Source organism: Homalodisca vitripennis, chromosome X (assembly GCF_021130785.1).
Source record: "Homalodisca vitripennis isolate AUS2020 chromosome X, UT_GWSS_2.1, whole genome shotgun sequence".
In the NCBI taxonomy this organism is placed as follows: Eukaryota; Metazoa; Arthropoda; class Insecta; order Hemiptera; family Cicadellidae; genus Homalodisca; species Homalodisca vitripennis.
The window spans coordinates 152,177,084-152,199,308 of NC_060215.1; the positions used below are offsets into that span (position 1 = coordinate 152,177,084).

At 33.4% G+C, this 22,225-nt stretch overlaps 1 protein-coding gene across 1 annotated transcript in view; it reads right to left on the reverse strand.

The window, feature by feature from the left end:
• The window catches only part of LOC124370038 (proton-associated sugar transporter A), a 105,757-nt gene that overhangs the window by 23,622 nt on the left and 59,910 nt on the right, over window positions 1-22,225 (reverse strand). The window contains exons 3-6 of the mRNA XM_046828350.1: window positions 14,930-15,192; window positions 12,469-12,717; window positions 11,230-11,331; window positions 4,983-5,113 (exon numbers count right to left, since the gene is read on the reverse strand). Coding sequence (XP_046684306.1) covers window positions 4,983-5,113; window positions 11,230-11,331; window positions 12,469-12,717; window positions 14,930-15,192 — 745 coding nt within the window. The remainder of the gene's footprint in view (window positions 1-4,982; window positions 5,114-11,229; window positions 11,332-12,468; window positions 12,718-14,929; window positions 15,193-22,225) is intronic.

Sequence of the window (22,225 nt, forward strand, 5' to 3'; positions counted from 1 at the left end):
TCATCAAATAACAATAAAAACCTGTCAATATCCGTGGTGTTAGGTACTCTGTATAAACAAACAACAAGAGCATTTAAAGTGTCCACATAAACAGCCGATATTTCAAAGAGCAATTCGACAGCTAACTTATTAATCCAAGGTACTTCATGAAAAGTTAGATTATTTTTAATAAATATAGCCGAACCACCATGTGAGTGAATTGTCCTACAGAAAGAGGATGCCAGTACATAGTTAGGCAACTTAAAAAGAGATATCTCGTCCAAAGTGAGCCAATGCTCCGTTATGCAAAATTATATCACTATTGTTTGTGTGACCAAGGGCCTCAACTGAGACCGACTTTTCCCTCAGTCCATGACAGTTCCAAACAATTAGGTTAAACCTTCTTACAGTTTGGCCTGGCTATATGGGCAAACTTTGCTATTTACTACAGTTTGGGTTTTGCCTAAAAAAACCATACTCCTTACCTTATTATTTTTAGGCTTAGGCTGATTGTATTCACATATTAGTGTTCCACTTGGCCAGAACTCAGAATTTAACACTTTTGAGGCCAACTCCAAAGGCAAACCAATTTTATATGATTTATAAGTATCATACTTTGTTTTCAACTCGACACACTCTGAATTGTTAACACCGGCTCCTTCCAAGTAGCTAACTAAATCTTCTTTTTGAACTTCAGGCGATAGACGAGATATAAATATCCAACTCCGTTTTCCAATAGCTTTTAGCTTGCATACATTTGCCTCTTCACTCTTCTTCGTACCAATAATAGGCTTAACATTGGGCCTGGAGTTTCATTGACTCGTTCGGTGAGATCTAGCCTGCTAACAAACTCGAGAGGCGTACCTCAAGGCTCTGTGTTGGGACCTGTTTTATTTGTACTTTTTACAAATGACCTGCCTAAGTATCTGCAAGAATTTGCTACCACTATTATGTACGCGGATGATACTGTGCTTTTATTAAGTAACAAGGAAACAGAGCCACTTGAAGTGTCAACGTACATAGCACTGAATGTAGCCACTCAGTACTGCCATCAGAACAGCCTGGTACTAAATGAAACAAAATCGCAACATTTAATAATGGGAAGACGAAAGCTTGAAGCGGGAACTCTACCTAACATAGATAGAGTAGAAGCTGCCAAGTATCTAGGTGTTATAATTGACACAAGTCTTAATTGGACCTCTCATGTTGACAGTCTCTGCAGGAAGCTAAGTTCTGGACTTTATGTAATCCGAAGAATAAAGACAATTAGTGATGTGCAGACGGCAAAAACTGCTTATTATGCACTTTTTGAAACACATCTTCGGTATGGTATTTTAGTTTGGGGTATATCTAGTTCGTCAAATATACAAAGAACCCTAATCTTACAAAAGAAGTGCATACGAACACTAGCTGGGTTGCAGTCTAGAGACAGTTGTAGAGCTGCTTTTGTTGATCATTCAATTCTAACTGTAGTATCACTCTATATACTCAGTGTAATAACTTATGCCCATGAGAATAACTTCACCCGTGGCCGTGACGTACACCAACACAACACTCGCTATGCTGCAGACTTCGCTCTTCCCCAACACCATTCTGCTCAATTTGAAGAAAAGCCATCCTATATGGGAGCGAAGTTGTTCAACTGCCTGCCTGCTGACATCAAGTCCCAAGAAAACATAAAGAAAACATTAAAGACCTGGCTGTTGAAACACCCATTCTATTCCATAAATGAATTTTTATCTTGGAGAACTTTTGACATAAACATGTAATAATATTGACACAACTAATATTTGTTCTTATAATGTGATGTTATATTTTTGACGCTAATGCCATTCTCTATGATTGTTGCAAATAAAGTACATTGTCTATTGTCTATTGTCTATTGTTACATCTGTTGACAAAGTAGAAAGAGAAAAAGTGGACAAAAATAGTATAGATTTCTGTAGAAATGATTTGGCACTTGAAATATCACTTATGGAAGTGACACAGACCAGTGGTGTAAATAGAAAATTATTTCGGGGTTGAGGGGGCTGACACACGGGGTGGATTACGAAGTATAAAATATCTTAAAAAAATAGGAGCTTGGGAAATTGTTGAGCTTTAAAACCTCATGAGTGTGTTTTTGCTTCAAACAAACTATTCGGTGTAATTTAATGTTTGTTTTAAAAATTTCCTCCAAAAATAGGGGCTTAGAAGTATTCTTTAGGGGAATGTTTGAGCTTTAAGACCTCATGAGTGTGTTCCAGCCTAAAACAAACTATTCGGTGCAATTTAATGTTTGTTTTAAAAATTGTCTTCCAGAAATAGGGGCTTGAGAATATTCTCCTTGGAAATTGTTGAGCTTTAAGACCTCATAAGTGTGTTTTAACTTAAAAAAAAACTATTCAGTGCAATTTAATGTTTGTTTTAAAAAAATGTCTTCCAAAAATAGGGGCTTGAGAATATTCTCCTTGGAAATTGTTGAGCTTTAAGACCTCATAAGTGTGTTTTAGCTTAAAAAAAACTATTCAGTGCAATTTAATGTTTGTTTTAAAAATTGTCTTCCAGAAATAGGGGCTTGAGAATATTCTCCTTGGAAATTGTTGAGCTTTAAGACCTCATAAGTGTGTTTTAACTTAAAACAAACTATTCAGTGCAATTTAATGTTTGTTTTAAAAAAATGTCTTCCAAAAATAGGGGCTTGAGAATATTCTCCTTGGAAATTGTTGAGCTTTAAGACCTCATAAGTGTGTTTTAACTTAAAACAAACTATTCAGTGCAATTTAATGTTTGTTTTAAAAATGTCTTCCAAAAATAGGGGCTTGAGAATATTCTCCTTGGAAATTGTTGAGCTTTAAGACCTCATAAGTGTGTTTTAACTTAAAAAAAACTATTCAGTGCAATTTAATGTTTGTTTTAAAAATTGTCTTCCAGAAATAGGGGCTTGAGAATATTCTCCTTGGAAATTGTTGAGCTTTAAGACCTCATAAGTGTGTTTTAACTTAAAAAAAACTATTCGGTGCAATTTAATGTTTGTTTTAAAAAATTGTCTTCCAGAAATAGGGGCTTGAGAATATTCTCCTGGGGAAATTGTTGAGCTTTAAGACCTCATAAGTGTGTTTTAACTTAAAAAAAACTATTCGGTGCAATTTAATGTTTGTTTTAAAAATTGTCTTCCAAAAATAGGGGCTTGAGAATATTCTCCTTGGAAATTGTTGAGCTTTAAGACCTCATAAGTGTGTTTTAACTTAAAAAAAACTATTCAGTGCAATTTAATGTTTGTTTTAAAAATTGTCTTCCAGAAATAGGGGCTTGAGAATATTCTCCTTGGAAATTGTTGAGCTTTAAGACCTCATAAGTGTGTTTTAACTAAAAAAAAAACTATTCGGTGCAATTTAATGTTTGTTTTAAAAATTGTCTTCCAGAAATAGGGGCTTGAGAATATTCTCCTTGGAAATTGTTGAGCTTTAAGACCTCATAAGTGTGTTTTAACTTAAAAAAAAACTATTCAGTGCAATTTAATGTTTGTTTTAAAAATTGTCTTCCAGAAATAGGGGCTTGAGAATATTCTCATTGGAAATTGTTGAGCTTTAAGACCTCATAAGTGTGTTTTAACTTAAAAAAAACTATTCAGTGCAATTTAATGTTTGTTTTAAAAATTGTCTTCCAGAAATAGGGGCTTGAGAATATTCTCCTTGGAAATTGTTGAGCTTTAAGACCTCATAAGTGTGTTTTAACTTAAAAAAAACTATTCGGTGCAATTTAATGTTTGTTTTAAAAATTGTCTTCCAGAAATAGGGGCTTGAGAATATTCTCCTGGGGAAATTGTTGAGCTTTAAGACCTCATAAGTGTGTTTTAACTTAAAAAAAACTATTCAGTGCAATTTAATGTTTGTTTTAAAAAAATGTCTTCCAAAAATAGGGGCTTGAGAATATTCTCCTGGGGAAATTGTTAAGCTTTAAGATCTCATAAGTGTGTTTTAGCTTAAAACAAACTATTCGGTGCAAATTAATGTTTGTTTTAAAAATTGTCTTCCAGAAATAGGGGCTTGAGAATATTCTCCTTGGAAATTGTTGAGCTTTAAGACCTCATAAGTGTGTTTTAACTTAAAAAAAACTATTCGGTGCAATTTAATGTTTGTTTTAAAAATTGTCTTCCAGAAATAGGGGCTTGAGAATATTCTCCTTGGAAATTGTTGAGCTTTAAGACCTCATAAGTGTGTTTTAACTTAAAAAAAACTATTCAGTGCAATTTAATGTTTGTTTTAAAAATTGTCTTCCAGAAATAGGGGCTTGAGAATATTCTCATTGGAAATTGTTGAGCTTTAAGACCTCATAAGTGTGTTTTAACTTAAAAAAAACTATTCAGTGCAATTTAATGTTTGTTTTAAAAATTGTCTTCCAGAAATAGGGGTTTGAGAATATTCTCCTTGGAAATTGTTGAGCTTTAAGACCTCATAAGTGTGTTTTAACTTAAAAAAAACTATTCGGTGCAATTTAATGTTTGTTTTAAAAATTGTCTTCCAAAAATAGGGGCTTGAGAATATTCTCCTGGGGAAATTGTTGAGCTTTAAGACCTCATAAGTGTGTTTTAACTTAAAAAAAAGTATTCAGTGCAATTTAATGTTTGTTTTAAAAAAATGTCTTCCAAAAATAGGGGCTTGAGAATATTCTCCTGGGGAAATTGTTAAGCTTTAAGATCTCATAAGTGTGTTTTAGCTTAAAAAAAACTATTCAGTGCAATTTAATGTTTGTTTTAAAAAAATGTCTTCCAAAAATAGGGGCTTGAGAATATTCTCCTGGGGAAATTGTTAAGCTTTAAGATCTCATAAGTGTGTTTTAGCTTAAAACAAACTATTCGGTGCAAATTAATGTTTGTTTTTAAAAATTTCAATGGGGGCTCTTGAGCTCCCTCAGCCCCCCTCCTTATATATGCCGATGACACAGACATCTCCCTTTGTGACATGGATTGGTAACATTTGCAACTTACAACTTCTCCTGCAGTAATAAAGTATTGTACATACTAGATAATCAGAGTTCTCGACTAGATCGAGAGGAATTTCCTTGAAACTGGTCACTGTGTAGGCGACACAGACGATGAAGATGTAGGTGATGAGGGTAAACACTGCCCTGACATGGCCTCCCAGCATCTCACCTGCACAGGAAAATATCAGGCGTTAGATTGTCATCTAAGTGTGGTACCAAACAATGACATACATTAGCCTTAACTATTTCTGTTTGACAAAAATAAAGCTTGTACTGTATATACCAACAGTTACAATAATACATTGTTTTATAAAAGAATTGGAAAATTTAACCAAAAATTATTATATGTAATAAGCTCAGTTTAATAAATAGAAAATGTAAGATTGATATAATGTTAAAACAAGTAGGCTAATCCCTGAAGTAGCTTAAATTAGACAAGTTGAATTCTGTAAATTTAAAACAATGGTGTTCCATTGTTAATAAATTTTTTTTTGATTGGCCCAGAGGTCTGAAACTTTTGACCAATAGGAAACCTAGATGGTTACATGTGATGTATTGCTACAACAAAACTACTGGAGAGCTCTACTTACGTTCTAGTGTAGCTTAGCCTTGTAGGCACAGAGTTAGATCCGGATTGAAAGAAGACCTCAGTTTACGGGGTTTTCGGTGAACCGGACAAGAAATCCAATAACAAGGTGTAAGTTGCTTTAGTTAACTTTAATGAGAAGAAGTATTTTATTGTTTTGTTGGGATATACCAGTTCAAGCTAAATTCAGGAATTATAAAATGATTTGTGCTCAAAATTATTCTGAAATGTGCTCTTACCAAAATTTATGTATGAAAAGTACAAATAAATAATTGAGTTCAGTTTGTACAGAAATCAAATTGTAAATTGAAGAAAGATTGTGAGATAAAGAAAAATAATAATAAAAAAAACAATTGCTAACATGAGAAGACTATACATTTGTTTGCCAGAACACCAACTCAATTTAAATATAATTATTTATTAATGAAGAATAATCTGGTTATAGTTATTTGTCATGAAGTATCTCCACCAGAGGATACAGTACATAACTAATGAATATATTTCATTAGTCCAACCATGTTACAAGCTCAAAGATACAAGTACACCAGTGCTTATTTGCTGCACAACTGGGAATCTGAAAGATTTGAGTATGACTTCTGTAACCTAGTAAGATGTAGGGATGCAATATTATTGATATTCTTAATCTTAAGAGATTGCAACTGGAGTTATATAGAACACTTATATTAAATGAGACCATTTAAGTTTTAAATTTCAGTTTCAATTGAAGGTAGTGCAATAAACCTCAACTGGATCACACAGATTTTCTGTACACAAAACATTCTAACTTTTGATCATCATCTAAAACGGAATTTTTATGTACATTCTGTTTGCGGGTAATTATGATATAGAAGCTATGCTCGATGCCAACTTGCACAGGTCTATTGCAATCTTCTGCAGATTTTCTAGAAAAACAAATAATTTTCATAGATTCTTTAGAACTAAATCTGATGCCTTTGAGCTACTCATCAGCTGAAAAAAGTTAAGATTCATAAGCCTTTTTAAAAACCCTAAACCTATATACATTTTATAATTGTATATGTATAAACAACAACAACAACATAATAACATAACAACATATATATAAATTAAATTATGTAATTGCCACTTATACAAATTTAATGAATGTAAATAAAAGCCATTTGACAGGTATTTGGTCTTTAAATCATATGTTAGTTTAGTTATTTAAACACAGATGTGACAAAAAGGTTAAATACAAAATAATTGAATCGTGAAAGGAAGTAATCATAACATACTCACCCGGCAAGTGAGAGACCTGGGTTCGAGTCCCGGCGGAACAAGTCCTTTTTGTGATTCAATGTTTATTGAAATATTTATTTATTGATATGTTTTTTAAATATCTTTTATAAGTGCTGCATTTTTTTTGAAAAAGAACTTACCAACTTTTGTGATACAGATAGTTTAAACTGTATTCTTTGAAGGTTGAACAAAATACATTAGTTATAATGAGCATATTAATGAAAGGTCTGTAAATAGTACAGTATAGTTTGCATCAAGATGAACAATATATAGCACTCTTTGTGCAAAATGAAGGGAATGTTATTATTACATGAGTAATGATAACATGTAAAGGGTTACCTGTGATGTTGATAGGTTTGTACCAAATACTTGTTCATTAATAAATAAAATAATTCAATATAGGTTTATCATTTTAGTTAATTTTTGTTTTTATATGTTTTACAAATTGTACAGTTATTTACTTTTACAGTTCTTTTACAAAAAAAGGGTTTAAAAGTGTAATATCGTGAACCTAAAATTGAATGTAAAACCACCTCTTGGTTGACTGGGCATTTAACAATTCATCATAAAAGGTAAACGATAAACACTAAATTTTGATTGGGGAAGGAAGTGAAACGACTATATTTTGTTAATTAACGAATTGCTTCCAATAACAGGTGATTTACAATTCAATGAAACTCTCCAATGCTCTGCCACCTTCCTTGAAGTCCTTGACTGATGTGTGTTTATTTATTTAAAATATCAAGTCAAAGATTTTCAGGAAGGTGGAAGAGCATTGGAGAGTTTCATTGTTTGAATTGTAAATTATTTATTTATTTGTTACCTAAATTTACAATATATAGAATGTTGCAATGCAATTGTTAACATACAATACATTATTTTCAGTATCAGTATTAACAGTGATCGTTCAAATAATAAAATACAGTTTTACACTACGAAATCGGGACTAAAAACTAAAATTATGTAAGGACAAGCTTCAATGAGAAATTTTTCAAGTCGCTTTCTAAAAATTCTGGAATTCTCTTCTAAAGTCAATTTTTGAGGCAAATTGTTAAATAGTTTAATTCCTTTATAAAATGGTCCAGTTTCTAAAAGAGTGAGATGGTTCAAGGGTTCTGGAACTTGTTTTTGTTTTTTGTACAGTACTCATGTTGATAGTCGAGTTTGTTCAAATTGGGTTTATGTTTCTTTACAAATACAGCTAATTTTATTCTAAAATATAGAGAGCAGGCAATGTTAAAATTTTGAATTGTTTGAAAAATGGGCAGCATAACAGTCTAAAATTAATGTTGGCAAAAGTACCCTCTGCTCTTTTTTTGCAGAACAAATATTGTGGCTGTTGCTACTATGTCCCCAAAATATAATCCCATAATATAAAATTGTATTATTTAAAAATATAAGACTGGATAATATAACATAAAATGGTAAAGGAGCTGTTATTAGAAGCAATTTATTAAGTAACAAAATATTGTTGTTTAGAAGAGTTTTAAAAATACATTGAGTTATGGAGAATATTATTGTATTCAGGACTATTTAAATGATTGTAGAAGTTTGTTTGAATCTGTTTCTATTGTATAAAGTCACAGTGTTAGCTTGTTAATGTTAACTGTTGTTTTAATTAAGTTCTTGTTTCTATGATATTTGCCTGTAACAATTGTGTCTTTAGCATTAAAAATATGGATCAATCATTTAAGAATCTCTTTATTATTTTTTTGTACATTATATACATTAATAATAGCGACTAGACTAACTTAAAATTAAAGAATGTAAAAATCAGAATTCTTGATTTAGTTTATTTGGGTTGTAATACATGGAAACCAACAATAGTTAGTAATCATAAAAGAAATAAGAAAGATCATAAGAAGCCATTTCAATTAAATAATTCTTTTCAGTTCTCACAAGTTTTTTACATTAGAGCTTAAGATAACGCAAAATTGCTGCAAGATCCTCTCAATGTCTTGTGTTATAATTATGATTCCATCCAATTAATTGCATGGAATTGTAATTTTGTTTAGTTAATAATATTGTTTCAAAAATGTACACACCAAATACTGTTAAAATTTTCTGAGAACATTTCTACAGTATAAAGAATAGCAAATTTCTGTATATTCTATGTTTGTTTTGACAGCAGCTCTAGTATAAACATTACAACTAATGGAAGCCAATACAATCGGTGAAACTGAGTCAGAACGCGTTTAAAGTTCACTATTTTTAAACGCAGCAACAATGCGTTACGACACAACGTGATTCATAGGTTAATGTCCACTCAGACATGTTTACACTGAACAATCAAGTTATGTTCCATTAGTTACCTTGGCAACCAGGTCTATATCCGCGCCAAGGTGTCACTCCGGTCAAAACATCTCAGGTGTAATTTACGACCACACATAAACTTGTCTCGAGTGTGACCCGACTTATTTACACTATAACCTGTTATATTTATAAACCACCCAATGAAATTGTGTATTAAAAATTGAAGACTGTTTCAGTTGGAATAAGTTATATTTTTATTGGAAATATTTTATTCAATCAATTGACTTTATTCAATAAAAGTACATGGTACAATACGGATGGTGACAATATTTCTAAAACTTTTTTATAAAGAATTAATACAAATGTTATTGTTACTCTTAGACTATTAAATCATTAGAAGGGTTTCAAGGTTTCTGCTTTATTACTGCTTAACATACAATAAAACAGTATTTTTTCACCATGCAACAAAAATAAAAATTTGTAACACTTGAAAAATTCTTTAATTATTATTTATTCAATATTTACCAGATACTCTTTTACACAGTTTTTAAACTAGCGTCCATCAATATTTGTTTTGTCCCCAGATGTAATACAGTCCAACACTATATTTTTTATTTTTTAAAGCCTTAAGACTTTTAAATTTATCTAAGCAGGAGGTAGATGTGTTCAATGACATAGTTGGTGAGTTCAAATCCCAAATTGACAAAGTTTGTTGACTTATTATAAAGCAAACCATTCAATTTTGTACTGTTATAACAATTACTGTTTGTTTAGTTAGGTATACCAAGTGTCTGAACTTGTACAGAGCATTATTTTAATTTACTAATTTTTGCTTAGTCTAATATTGTTTAAAGTTTTTTTCCTTTGCACTGAAATTTATAGCATTTTGTTTCGTTTTATAAAATGTAAAAATAGCTATAAGGATATTGCATATGTGGCTATTGTATATATAATTAAAATAAATAAATACATTTCTTGAAAGTATTTTCATTTCTTAAATTATTACTAAACAAGGAGCAAAGCTAAGTGGACAGATTAGTCATGGACTAAACAATGTACATGCTTCGATTGTGTCAACTCCCATTGTAATCTTGAAGCATGCATTGTTACTTGTATAGTTTAGTGGTGATAAGATAAATCTATAAATATTATTTCTAAATTTCTAATACATATCTCCTTATACTAAATATTGTTATTAAGTTTTATGCATTGTGAGATAATTAATTTTTATTTTGTTTAGTTAAATAAAGATAGTTTTGATTTTGCTGGATTTTTTAATTATATTACAATATAAGGATGGAAAATAAACATCTTGTTCTTGCATTGATTGGGTGTTATCTGTTTTTAAATGAGAAGCTGTGATAATTGTTTTTCTAAATTGAAAATTATCGCTTTGTTATGTTGGTAATGAAGGTGATATGGCAAGAGAAGGATTATTACTATTATTGAGCGAATTTTATTTTCCAAATAGTTTTTCTTACAAAGGAAAAAAATACAATTTCTAAATACTATAATACTTAGGATTATATTTCGTAAATTTGACAAACCTTTCTACTCCCATAGGAAACTAATAACGGAAGTAAAAAAATTGAGGACCTTTTATTATCAGTATATTTTCTTATTCTTTTTTTGTTCTCTTAGGACGAGAAACTTAGAAATTGCACCTAGTCCTAAAAGGACCTTTGCACTGTTTGCAGAGTGACAGGATATTCTGGATGGGTAAGGTTGGGGTAGGGGCTGCCTCCTGTCGAGATCCACGAGGTAGAGTTTAGGGCATTAATCTCAGCCATGTCCCCTTGGAAGAAGAGGAAGCCAGCTCTCTACCACCCTATCCAGTCAAAGCAGGCAGGGGGTGGCAAGCCCTTATGTCTAGGCTAGCAAGAACTTTTGACTGTTAGGGAGCCCCACCAACTCAGTCATCTCCCACAGTAGACAAGACTTATCAAACTACCCTTGCACCCCAAGATCTCGAAATTCATGGTTAGTGATGTGCTGCGCCTGGACATCATAAGGTTGTCCAGATTTAAGTGACACATCAGTGTTTTCTTTACTCAGTGCAGGTTCAACTGGAAGGTATAAACCAGCCAGAAGGGATCTGCTGGGTTGTTCTTATTCTTACTTACTACCTATGTACAATAAATTGTAATCACCTCAAATTAATGTGTGACTATAAATTTGGGGTTCCTTACCGATGAATGTATTATCCCAATTTATTCCACCAAGAGCGTATCCCATGAATCCTCCAAGACCTGCCATGATAGTGAATGTGCTCAGACCCCGTGCATGGTCCTCTGGAAAATACAACAGAGGTACCAGATGAATACTGAGTACGGGGAGTCATGGACTAGAATATGTATATCTTCAAGGCTTAATTTGGCTATGGTGTGAAGGTTGTCTAGCACAGACTACCGTTCTAAAAAATGGGTAACACAGAAATTGTGATTGATTGAAAAGACTTTTATTTAACAATAGATATGGGAGTACACACAGAGAATTGTCAGTTGTTACATAAAACACTAGAAAAAGCCAGAATTAAAACAAAATTTATGAAACACATTTATGCTGTTTTTAATTAACACTGAACTTCAAACCAGACAAAATCCCACTCTGTATGGTAAAATCAACATTAGTATTAAAAGTTTAATAAATCAGAATCCCAAAAAAATGAGTAGTACGGTATGCTTTGATGTTAAATACTTTGCTGGATACCAACTCCTCATGATTAAAAACATTTTTACTTATCACTCTGTGAGTCACATATCTGAGTGATTTTTCAAATTTGGAAGATTTATGTTGTCTATATAAGAAGTTTTATAAGGTGTGATGTATACTATTTGTGTCACAATTATTTTTTATTGTATTTACATATTTGATTTAAATATAAATAAAATAAAATCATTATTTTCAAATTTGTAAATAAGTGTCTGTTAGGTTTTTTGGGACACTTTGTACCTTGCAACTTTTATCATACGCAACATTTCATATGTAACCTTCTATACATATGTTTTTGCATATAAAACTCAACAAGACAATACGGTTTGCTTATTAAACAGTAGATCAAAACATATTTTACACTTTCATACATTTGATTATATTTTAATTCAATATGGAATATTTAAAACGGAAGGCATATTGAAATGAAACATATATAAAGATAACATTAGAAATGTTGAGGACAGGTTCTTCATATGATTTGCTTTCTTTATGCAAATCTAAAACAAGTAAAACATTCAGAAATGTACAGGAATTTTTGTAACTACAGTAATACACTTTTGAAAGAAAAAACAAACAGTAGTCATTTATTGATTAAGCATGTTCATTTTGCCTATTAAGTATTCTGAAAGTTATATTGTATAAAAACTGCATTAGTTGTCAAAAGGTTTAGATGGACCACTCTTTAAAGAAATTATCAAAAAGGGAAATCTTACCTGCAACACACACATCAAGTAAGTAGGCACGAGCTGGACTCTGACAAGCGTCGGCGTCAAAGTCCAGTAGTACAGTGCCAAGTATGGTGAAGAATATCCCCCAGGGGTGGGGATAGTCTGCGTCTGACACATTAGACACCAGCCGTTTACCATCAAAGCTGGTCGTCTGGTTGCGAGGCAGATCCAAGGAAGGGTAGAAGTCTCCCATGGCATGCCCCATACGTTCTCCGTTTGGTACTAGTATTAGACCTGCAGGACGTAATGCTACATTAAACAGCCGTTTACCATCAAAGCTGGTCGTCTGGTTGCGAGGCAGATCCAAGGAAGGGTAGAAGTCTCCCATGGCATGCCCCATACGTTCTCCGTTTGGTACTAGTATTAGACCTGCAGGACGTAATGCTACATTAAACAGCCATCAACATCAAAGCTGGTCGTCTGGTTGCGAGGCAGATCTAAGGAAGGGTAGAAGTCTCCCATGGCATGCCCCATACGTTCTCCGTTTGGTACTAGTATTAGACCTGCAGGACGTAATGCTACATTAAACAGCCATCAACATCAAAGCTGGTCGTCTGGTTGCGAGGCAGATCCAAGGAAGGGTAGAAGTCTCCCATGGCATGCCCCATACGTTCTCCGTTTGGTACTAGTATTAGACCTGCAGGACGTAATGCTACATTAAACAGCCATCAACATCAAAGCTGGTCGTCTGATTGCGAGGCAGATCTAAGGAAGGGTAGAAGTCTCCCATGGCATGCCCCATACGTTCTCCGTTTGGTACTAGTATTAGACCTGCAGAACGTAATGCTACATTAAACAGCCATCAACATCAAAGCTGGTCGTCTGGTTGCGAGGCAGATCTAAGGAAGGGTAGAAGTCTCCCATGGCATGCCCCATACGTTCTCCGTTTGGTACTAGTATTAGACCTGCAGGACGTAATGCTACATTAAACAGCCATCAACATCAAAGCTGGTCGTCTGGTTGCGAGGCAGATCCAAGGAAGGGTAGAAGTCTCCCATGGCATGCCCCATACGTTCTCCGTTTGGTACTAGTATTAGACCTGCAGGACGTAATGCTACATTAAACAGCCATCAACATCAAAGCTGGTCGTCTGGTTGCGAGGCAGATCTAAGGAAGGGTAGAAGTCTCCCATGGCATGCCCCATACGTTCTCCGTTTGGTACTAGTATTAGACCTGCAGGACGTAATGCTACATTAAACAGCCATCAACATCAAAGCTGGTCGTCTGGTTGCGAGGCAGATCCAAGGAAGGGTAGAAGTCTCCCATGGCATGCCCCATACGTTCTCCGTTTGGTACTAGTATTAGACCTGCAGGACGTAATGCTACATTAAACAGCCATCAACATCAAAGCTAGTCATCTGGTTGCGAGGCAGATCTAAGGAATGGTAGAAGTCTCCCATGGCATGCCCCATACGTTCTCCGTTTGGTACTAGTATTAGACCTGCAGGACGTAATGCTACATTAAACAGCCATCAACATCAAAGCTGGTCATCTGGTTGCGAGGCAGATCTAAGGAATGGTAGAAGTCTGCCATCAACATCAAAGCTGGAAAAGTAAAAATACTACTAAAATCATGGCTAGTTGAAAAATTAATTTTTGAATATTCAAACTGTGTTTGAGTTTGTTCAAAAAATCATATCTGGGATTGTAGTGTTATAAAAACAGTATAAATCTGGTTCTCTGGAACCCACCTGTCTTTGAACTACGGTATTTTCGTACAAAATGAATAAAAATCTCGTTTTCTCATCTGCTTATAGAGCAGGGGCTCTATTATTTAAGTTTTCAATGTCACACTGCAAAACATGGTTATCACAGTTAAAATCTTGAGATACTTTAGCTTCAATTTGGAGAACCATTGTCAATAAAAATTTCTAATGAGAACTCGCTTAAGCCAGTTCCTGTTTAACATCTGTTGACTGAAAGTTGCTCTCCACAGCAAGGTTTAAATATCTGAAGATTTTAATCAGATTATCAATATTTCGACACAGAATGAACTTAAAAACTTATATGATATTAATGAATAAAAATATTTAGTTTGACAAACATATTTTTTAGCTCCCATAATGAATTGATTTAGCTAATTTTTAATTAATAGTATGATTATTCATGTATCTCTCGTAGACAGTCTTATATTATTATAATTATCTTTATTAAAATTGTTGATCCTAAGTTCTAATATTGATAATTTAAATTTATTTTGTTCTCCTTCTATTCAATTTGAAATTTTGGAAATTTAATAAACCTGGATGAGCTCTAAACACAGTGATATTGTGTACTCTGTTCGAATTTGTAAGAGTCTTCCCAGATAATGACAGTTATTCAGGAAAATTTTAAGAAATTTGAAATTTCTAACTGTTAACAAACTACAATACTGTGCACTGTATGAAATACAGTAATATGGGTCTCTTGTTTGGAGAGATAAGAGGGATGTGAGAGGGTATATCACCTATTAGAACTCCAAGGGCCAGTAGGACGATGAAAGGTCTACGTCGCCCACAGGGCAGCCGGCATCGGTCACTCATGGCTCCGAGGATCGGGTTGAGGAAGAAACCCACCAGAGGTGACAATGCCCACACCATGGTCATACGCTGGTGGTCAACCCCTATCTTGAGGAGGGTAGGAGAGACGAAGGCTGTCTCCGCTGCGTATGAGAACTCTATCCCCATGACTGCAGCGGAGACCCGCACCAACTCCCCTCGTGTCTTGCGCCTGTAATCATGACAAGTAAACCTTGTAATCATAAGAAGTTACAATATTTCATATTAGGGGACATTTTTATTCATTTAAAAAAAGAGTCACATCTTGAGTTTTTAGACTTTATTAAAAATGTTGAGTTACATATATATAGCTAATAAAACTAGAAAAGGGGAAGAAACACATGTACTATATCTAATCTTGTAAGGTCTTTTGCATAGTTATCTAAGTGACACGATACTCAGGTTGGGCTTTAGCACTACTTCCTACACAATATTGATAATTTTTTGTTCTCTTAGGACAAGAAGCTTATAAATTGCACTCAGTCCTATAAGGACCTTAGCGCTGCTTCCGGAGTGACAGGATATTCAGGATAGGTAAGGTTAGAAAGTAGGGGCCGCCTCCTATCGAGATCCATGAGGAAGAATTAGGGCACTAATCTCAAAGTCATGTCCCCCCGGGAGAAGGGAAAGCCAGCTCTGAACCAGTCTCTCCAGTCAAAGCAGGCAGGGGATGGCACACCCTGTCTGGGCTGGCAAGAACCTTTCACTCTTAGGAAATGAACCCCACCAGCTCCAACAGTCATCTCCCGCACTAGACTAGATCTATTGAATTACCCTTGCTCCTCAGAATCTCGACATTCGCGGTTATGTGCCTCTCCTTGACATCCATAAGGTTACCTAGATTTAAGCGACACATCGGTTTTTACTGTGCCCAGTGGTAGGTTCAACTGGAAAGTATAAACCAGCCACAAGTGAACCCTGCTGGATGTAAAATCAATATTGATATAGTTATAGTTAAGTAATACTGCCATTGCTTTATTTTTCAAAATATAGTACATGTCATGAAAATCTCTCCCAAAGAAAGGAATTTAAATTTGAATTTATAAACAGAATTTTTATGAGACTCAATAATTGGCATTTAATGTATTCCAAAATTACATAGCCACCCAATACTGAAAATAGGTTTACAATTTTACACATTGCAATGCCACAATTTTCTCCTATATTGAGTTTTGAAATAGATAAAAATATGAATATTAAACTCCTTCAATGTAATAAGTTCTTTTTGTGTAGCAGTAAAGTATTTATATTGCATACAACCTTAGTTCAGGCACTTGAATGGTTAATTTACAAAATTACTCTTTGCAGCTTTAATGTAGGCAGAAAGTCTATTAAATTTACTGTAATTAAAGCTAATATGTTCTGAAGCATATAAGGTGGTCCAAAACCTTATTTTATGGGAGTATGCGAGTTTTAATATAATTTTATAAAACTAGATAATAAACATTTTACTTTGAGGTTTCAGAAAACAACAGAGAATAAACGTAAAACAGTACAAACACAGGTTAAATAAATTCTTCTATGATCAGTGCGATTTATCAACATAAAAATCTCACAGGTTACAACAATTCCTCTATGATTAATGAGATTTATCACTATCGAATATCTCATTGCAAACCACTACATCTAAAGTTGCAGTGATTTTATAAACCTCACTTGCAATTTATTATAGAATGGGTGGTTTAAATCGAGTATATCGATGATGATGTTGTTGATTGTCTATCGTCAAGCCCTTTCATTTGAAATAGTGTATAAAAAAAACAAGAACTGAAATTTGACTGTAAAACGATTGAAATTTTTAATTTGCATATCTTAAAAAATTTTAGGAAAAGAAACAAAAACATTTTTTACCAACTAAACATTTTAGAGAGAGAAAGATTTTAAAACACATTTAATAAAAATTTAATTAATATTAAAGATTTTTTCTTAATTACGTGATAAAAAATGTAAATATAACTTTGTTTGTTTGCAATGTAAAGGAAATGGATGATATTGCTATGTGGACGCTAAGAAGCTCATTTACTACAGAAAGGTTAAACAGTTGGTAGTTCACATGAATTAGCAATACTTTTATGGTTTTCACTATAATACGACATAGATAAGTGTTTAGATTAATATTAGGTCTTAGGTTAAAGTTTGTGTTTGACAATGGAATGTTTGCAAAGGAACCAGGTTTTAGTCTTGACGTTTGCCATCGTTAAGTAACAGTACGTTTTGAGATCTGCAATCTGATCTCTTCCTCTGGTGGATTCGGTTTTAATGTGGTTGGTCATTCAGTGCATTCGTATTGTAACATGTATTCTTTAATTCTTCAACTATTTCTTTGTGATTTCTGAATAATGAGAGTCACAACGCTCTGGTATGTTTTGTTTATTTAACCTAAATTGCAGTTGTCTGTTAGGTTAGTTATCCATCTGAGGAAGAGATCAGACGCAAAACTAGAAACGTAGTGTTACTGATTTATTGTATCACAAAACCATGGCAAATGTCCGGGAAAAACCTGTTCTCTTCGCATTGTTTATACAGTCGTGTTGTAAGGGATGGAGCTGTAATAATGTCTTTGGTTTAAGATTAAGTGATATACGACTAATGTGACACAAGTATGGTTTCTTTATCACAGGCTGGTAGATTTTAAACATGTCCTTTATTGATTACTTTTATAGATTTTTTAGTCAGATTCCGTTATATGCCCCCAACGCTTAAACTTTTTTCAATGAACTTCGAACGTTATAAAACGATGTAGTTGAGTAACAGAACTAACATTCCATCAATCAACAAGCATTTCCAGGTATTGCGGTCGGTATTGTTGTCGCTGTTATCTTATATTTCTCGAGAATCCCGATTACGGCAGGCCGCGCGGCATCACATGGTTATTTAAGCTTTTTACACGGTACATAATTGCCTTTCCATTAAAATTCAATTTATATTTCTGATCAGCCCCTCTAGAATTTGATATTTTACTGATAGGTACTATCTCGAGGGATGTTTTTCTTTCGTTGACAACAGCGCGGGCTTCTGCAGCACCGAAGGTGCTGCCGAAGCCCGCGCTGACGACCGGAGGCACTCGCATTTTGGGTGGCGGAGTGTGATCAAGAATAGAAACAAGTTTTGTTTGTTTTTTCAATAAAGAGTTTAGTTTTTGTTTGGTAATTTTTGTTTTTGTTGAATGTTTCATTGAAAAAGTTTAAGCGTTGTGGGCATATAACGAAATCTGACCGATTTAAAAAAATATTCTCTGATAGTAGTATGGAATTTTCGAAAGTACTTTTGTCTTCTCGAATTCTATTACATGTTTAGTTTCCTAACTGTGTTACACTATGGCCGAGTTTTCCGTATCATGGCGTATTGTATAACACTGCGCCTGCAGGTATTGAACGATTTCCCCCGAATATAGACTGAATCAAAACTACAACGAATTTCGTTTACTCTAAAAGAATCGAGTTCTTTACTGACCTCAATGAGTTCTTTAACGTTTTTGCCGGCTTGAGCACAGTTTTCATACTGTCTCTTTAATATCTTATTATTTTATCAGTCGTTCCTGGAATGAAAGGAAAGTCAGGCCAGCTTTGGATAGGTCGTTCTCAATATTGGAGAAGTTTAACATTAACAGCGAGTAAAATTTAATTACTTTTAAGAAATAAAATATTTTAAATAGTAAAATTTGCAAACTAAAGGTTTTGTACTTTTATTTTATTTTTGTTACTACTACCACTATCGGTATTCATTTATAACACGTCTTTAAAACACGACTAACATCAACAACGAAAGCGTTGAGAATTATGTTAAGACTATTACAAGTTACCGTTCCAAGAGATGACCGGTAGGTATTCATGGCCATTACTCTCTTGCCCGAAGCGCGGTAAGTGTGGAAGTGACAGTGTCTATGTTATATTTGTCAACCTCTACGGGTCATTCCAAGAATTACGATACAGGAGTCTTATGTTTTATTATATGTCAGCGGTTACAGTTAAAATATCAAAACAAATAAAAAACAAACTGAACTATGATACATTGTTCATTTACGAGTATACTTGAAGCTGAACGCTAGTTAAAATATATCTTGAATATTTGTATCAATGGAGGGGGGGGGGGTTACGACCCCCAAACCCCCCATAAATTTTATAAAATTAAAAATATATTATATTAGTACAGTAAAATGCTGCAAATTCAGCTTTGGTTCACTCTTTAAAAAATATGCTGGTTTAAGTTTGAAACATTTACAAAGTAGGTCTTGTCCTAAATACCTTAAAAACTATTTTTTAAGTCCAGTATTCTTTTACTAAGTTTAACCTACACAACTTGAGCCAAGAAAAGAATATTAAACCATCTAGAACATAATTTACATCATGTACAATTAAGGTACTAAAAATGCAATACTCTTTTTAAAAATGTATTTATTAATGTTCGGTGTAACAAAGTTCTGAGATATTCTGTGATTCTCTATTTTTCTCTCCTTGTATGACACACGTTTTAAAACATTAAAAATAAATACCTTCCGTGCACCGGTAAACCCTCAATTGTCTATAAATGGGAAATGTCGTTTCCGTTTTATGTTGCAATGAGATTGCAGTAGTTCTGTAAGCCTAGAGGTTGTTACAGAACCTGAAATGGTCAACACCTGTGGTTCCCAACTTTTATGGCAGACTTGAGGATAAGCCTTTCTTGTAAGGATTGCGTATGCATGTAATTTGTTTTTAAAGAGGTTTAGGGCAGTGGAATAAATTATTATCTAACTGAAGAGTGCTGGAGTCTACAAAATTCCAGGTAGTTGGAGTTATATTGATGACTGCTTTGTTATATCGAACGTTAGGTGGATAAGTTTTGTGTGTTGGAGTGTTACGTTGGAGTTATGTCCCTTTCAACCCACCTGTATAAACATACATGTTTTATTAGCAATTTAAGTTCAAATCAGTTTATTGAAGACGGCTGCCCACAAAGGGGCAAAACATGTTAAGAGTGTAACATGTAACAAAGCATTATGCAACAAAAATATTAAAATCCTTCAAGTCCTTATTACAATATCTAAAGATTTTTCAGGCCTGATTGACTTGAAGATAATATATTGTTGCCTCGCCAGACCACATCGTGACCAATAATTTCACTGTTCCGGAAGTAAACACGAGCAAAGTATCCATAACGTTCGTGATCAATCAAATTTAAGTCTCCTGTTGTGGTACACCTGTTAGCATAGGCGTATTTAGGATGATCAAAGGGTGGGGTGGTTACCACTACAAATTTTCCACCTCCTAGTCAAGCTGGGGTACGGAAGCACCCCCTCCCCTTGGAATATGTTAAATGCTAATAATATTAAAGATTGTAAGTTTTACAGCCATATGAGAGAATTATTATCATTCTTATTTTAGCTCTACAAAATAAGCTTAACATAAGCGAGAGTTTAGTCTTTGGAGACTGCCCGATAACACAAAAGAATTTCAAGAAAACAACGTTGTATCAAAGAGAATAAAAGAGACTCGGGAAATTGGCTAGACCTTAAGAACTACAAGATACATCCTCCACATTTTACCTAGACTTATACATTATAATGGGCTTTCAGGATACACATCCTTTACTTGAAAACATAGGCGTAAATAGTTGTATTACTTGAATATTGTATTACACATTTAAACGTTTTTTACTTTCAAACTATGCCATCCATTAAAAAAGTATTAAGGCATAAATGGACATGTATTTTCTAAAGTATATTTTACTTTATATACAAGTACACGAATTTTGAGATATGGAATTAGTAACCACGTATTTTACCAACGAAGTGTAATTCGTTGGTTTTTACCGCCGCTGAGCGGTTGATGTCCACTGCATGCATTGCGCATAGACGCGGCAGACTCTCGGCGATCAACAAATACAGACATGAACAATATGAATTTCAAGTTCAAGTTAAATATTATTTACAAAGTAAGATATTTCGTTACTTAAGTTATTTAATTTTAAGTTTTCATACAACAAATTGTGACAGAAACTCTATATAGATGTCGGAAAAAAAAAGATTATCGTAGTAATGAATGAACGTACACGAATATAAATCAATAAAAAATTGTTTTGTATTTAGAAATTTCTTAGCAAGTACGGTGAACATATATAGGCTAATAATGTTAATCTTTAGTAAGAAAACTATCGAGAAACATTGCAACATGAAAATTGGAATAGAATATTAACTGTTCAATGAAAGTGATGTTGAAAGACAAATCATTAATGTTTTATAGACACTATTAGAGATTATTCAAAGAAAGCGTTCTCTTTAATTCACTAAACAATATCAGTTTATAAGAAGCCAAAGTTGATTGATGAATAATTAGAAATTATCAGGCAAGAACTTCAAGATGTTATTTTACAGATTAATGGCTCACCAGAGTTAATATTTATTATAAATTAAAGAAGTTTGAACATACAACTTATTGGTAGAGTAAAATTCGACCATGCCAGGGGCTTGATTGTTGCTTGGTGGCAACCCTTTGAAGGAAACCTGGAACATTATCACCTATTCTAATTTATGATCTTCGTCATCTAAACGTGAGATAGTGAACTGAAACTCAACGGGATTGTCACACACGATCCCCAATAAATTTCTATAATTTTAAAAACTAAATTTATTGATAACTCTTTTACATTTAAATCGAAATCCTTTTATTCCAGTAAACAGACCAGTCTTACCACTGTTCAGTCTTAATATTTAACATTTCCATTATTATTATATTTAATTAAATTTTACTTCCACAAAGTCCAGTTATTTGAATCTCTGGATGCATTCAGCTCTCTTAAAAAGAGTATTACAACTGATTTGTTTCTTTTCCCCACCATTCAAACGATATGTTTTAGATCCATCTCCTTACTTGACTGTATTTTTAAATCTTCAAACATCCACGGAGTTTTCCCAATTGATTTTAAAATTAGCAAAGCTATTCTAATCTTAAAGAACTATATTTTAACCGTGATAAATTGAGAACAATATTGAAAGATTGATAAAATAGTACATTAGCATAACGTACTATAAATATACTGTGAACTACTATACTACAATACACCTAAGTTCATTATCGTACTGCACTACTTTCTTGAAACCAATAATATTATATGTTTATATCAATCTAGGTTCCATCATCATATCTCTACAAAGTCCAACGTTTCTTTATTTTTTCGAAAATTGGTGACTACCATTGATTCAAATAAGCATACTTTTAGTTTATTGT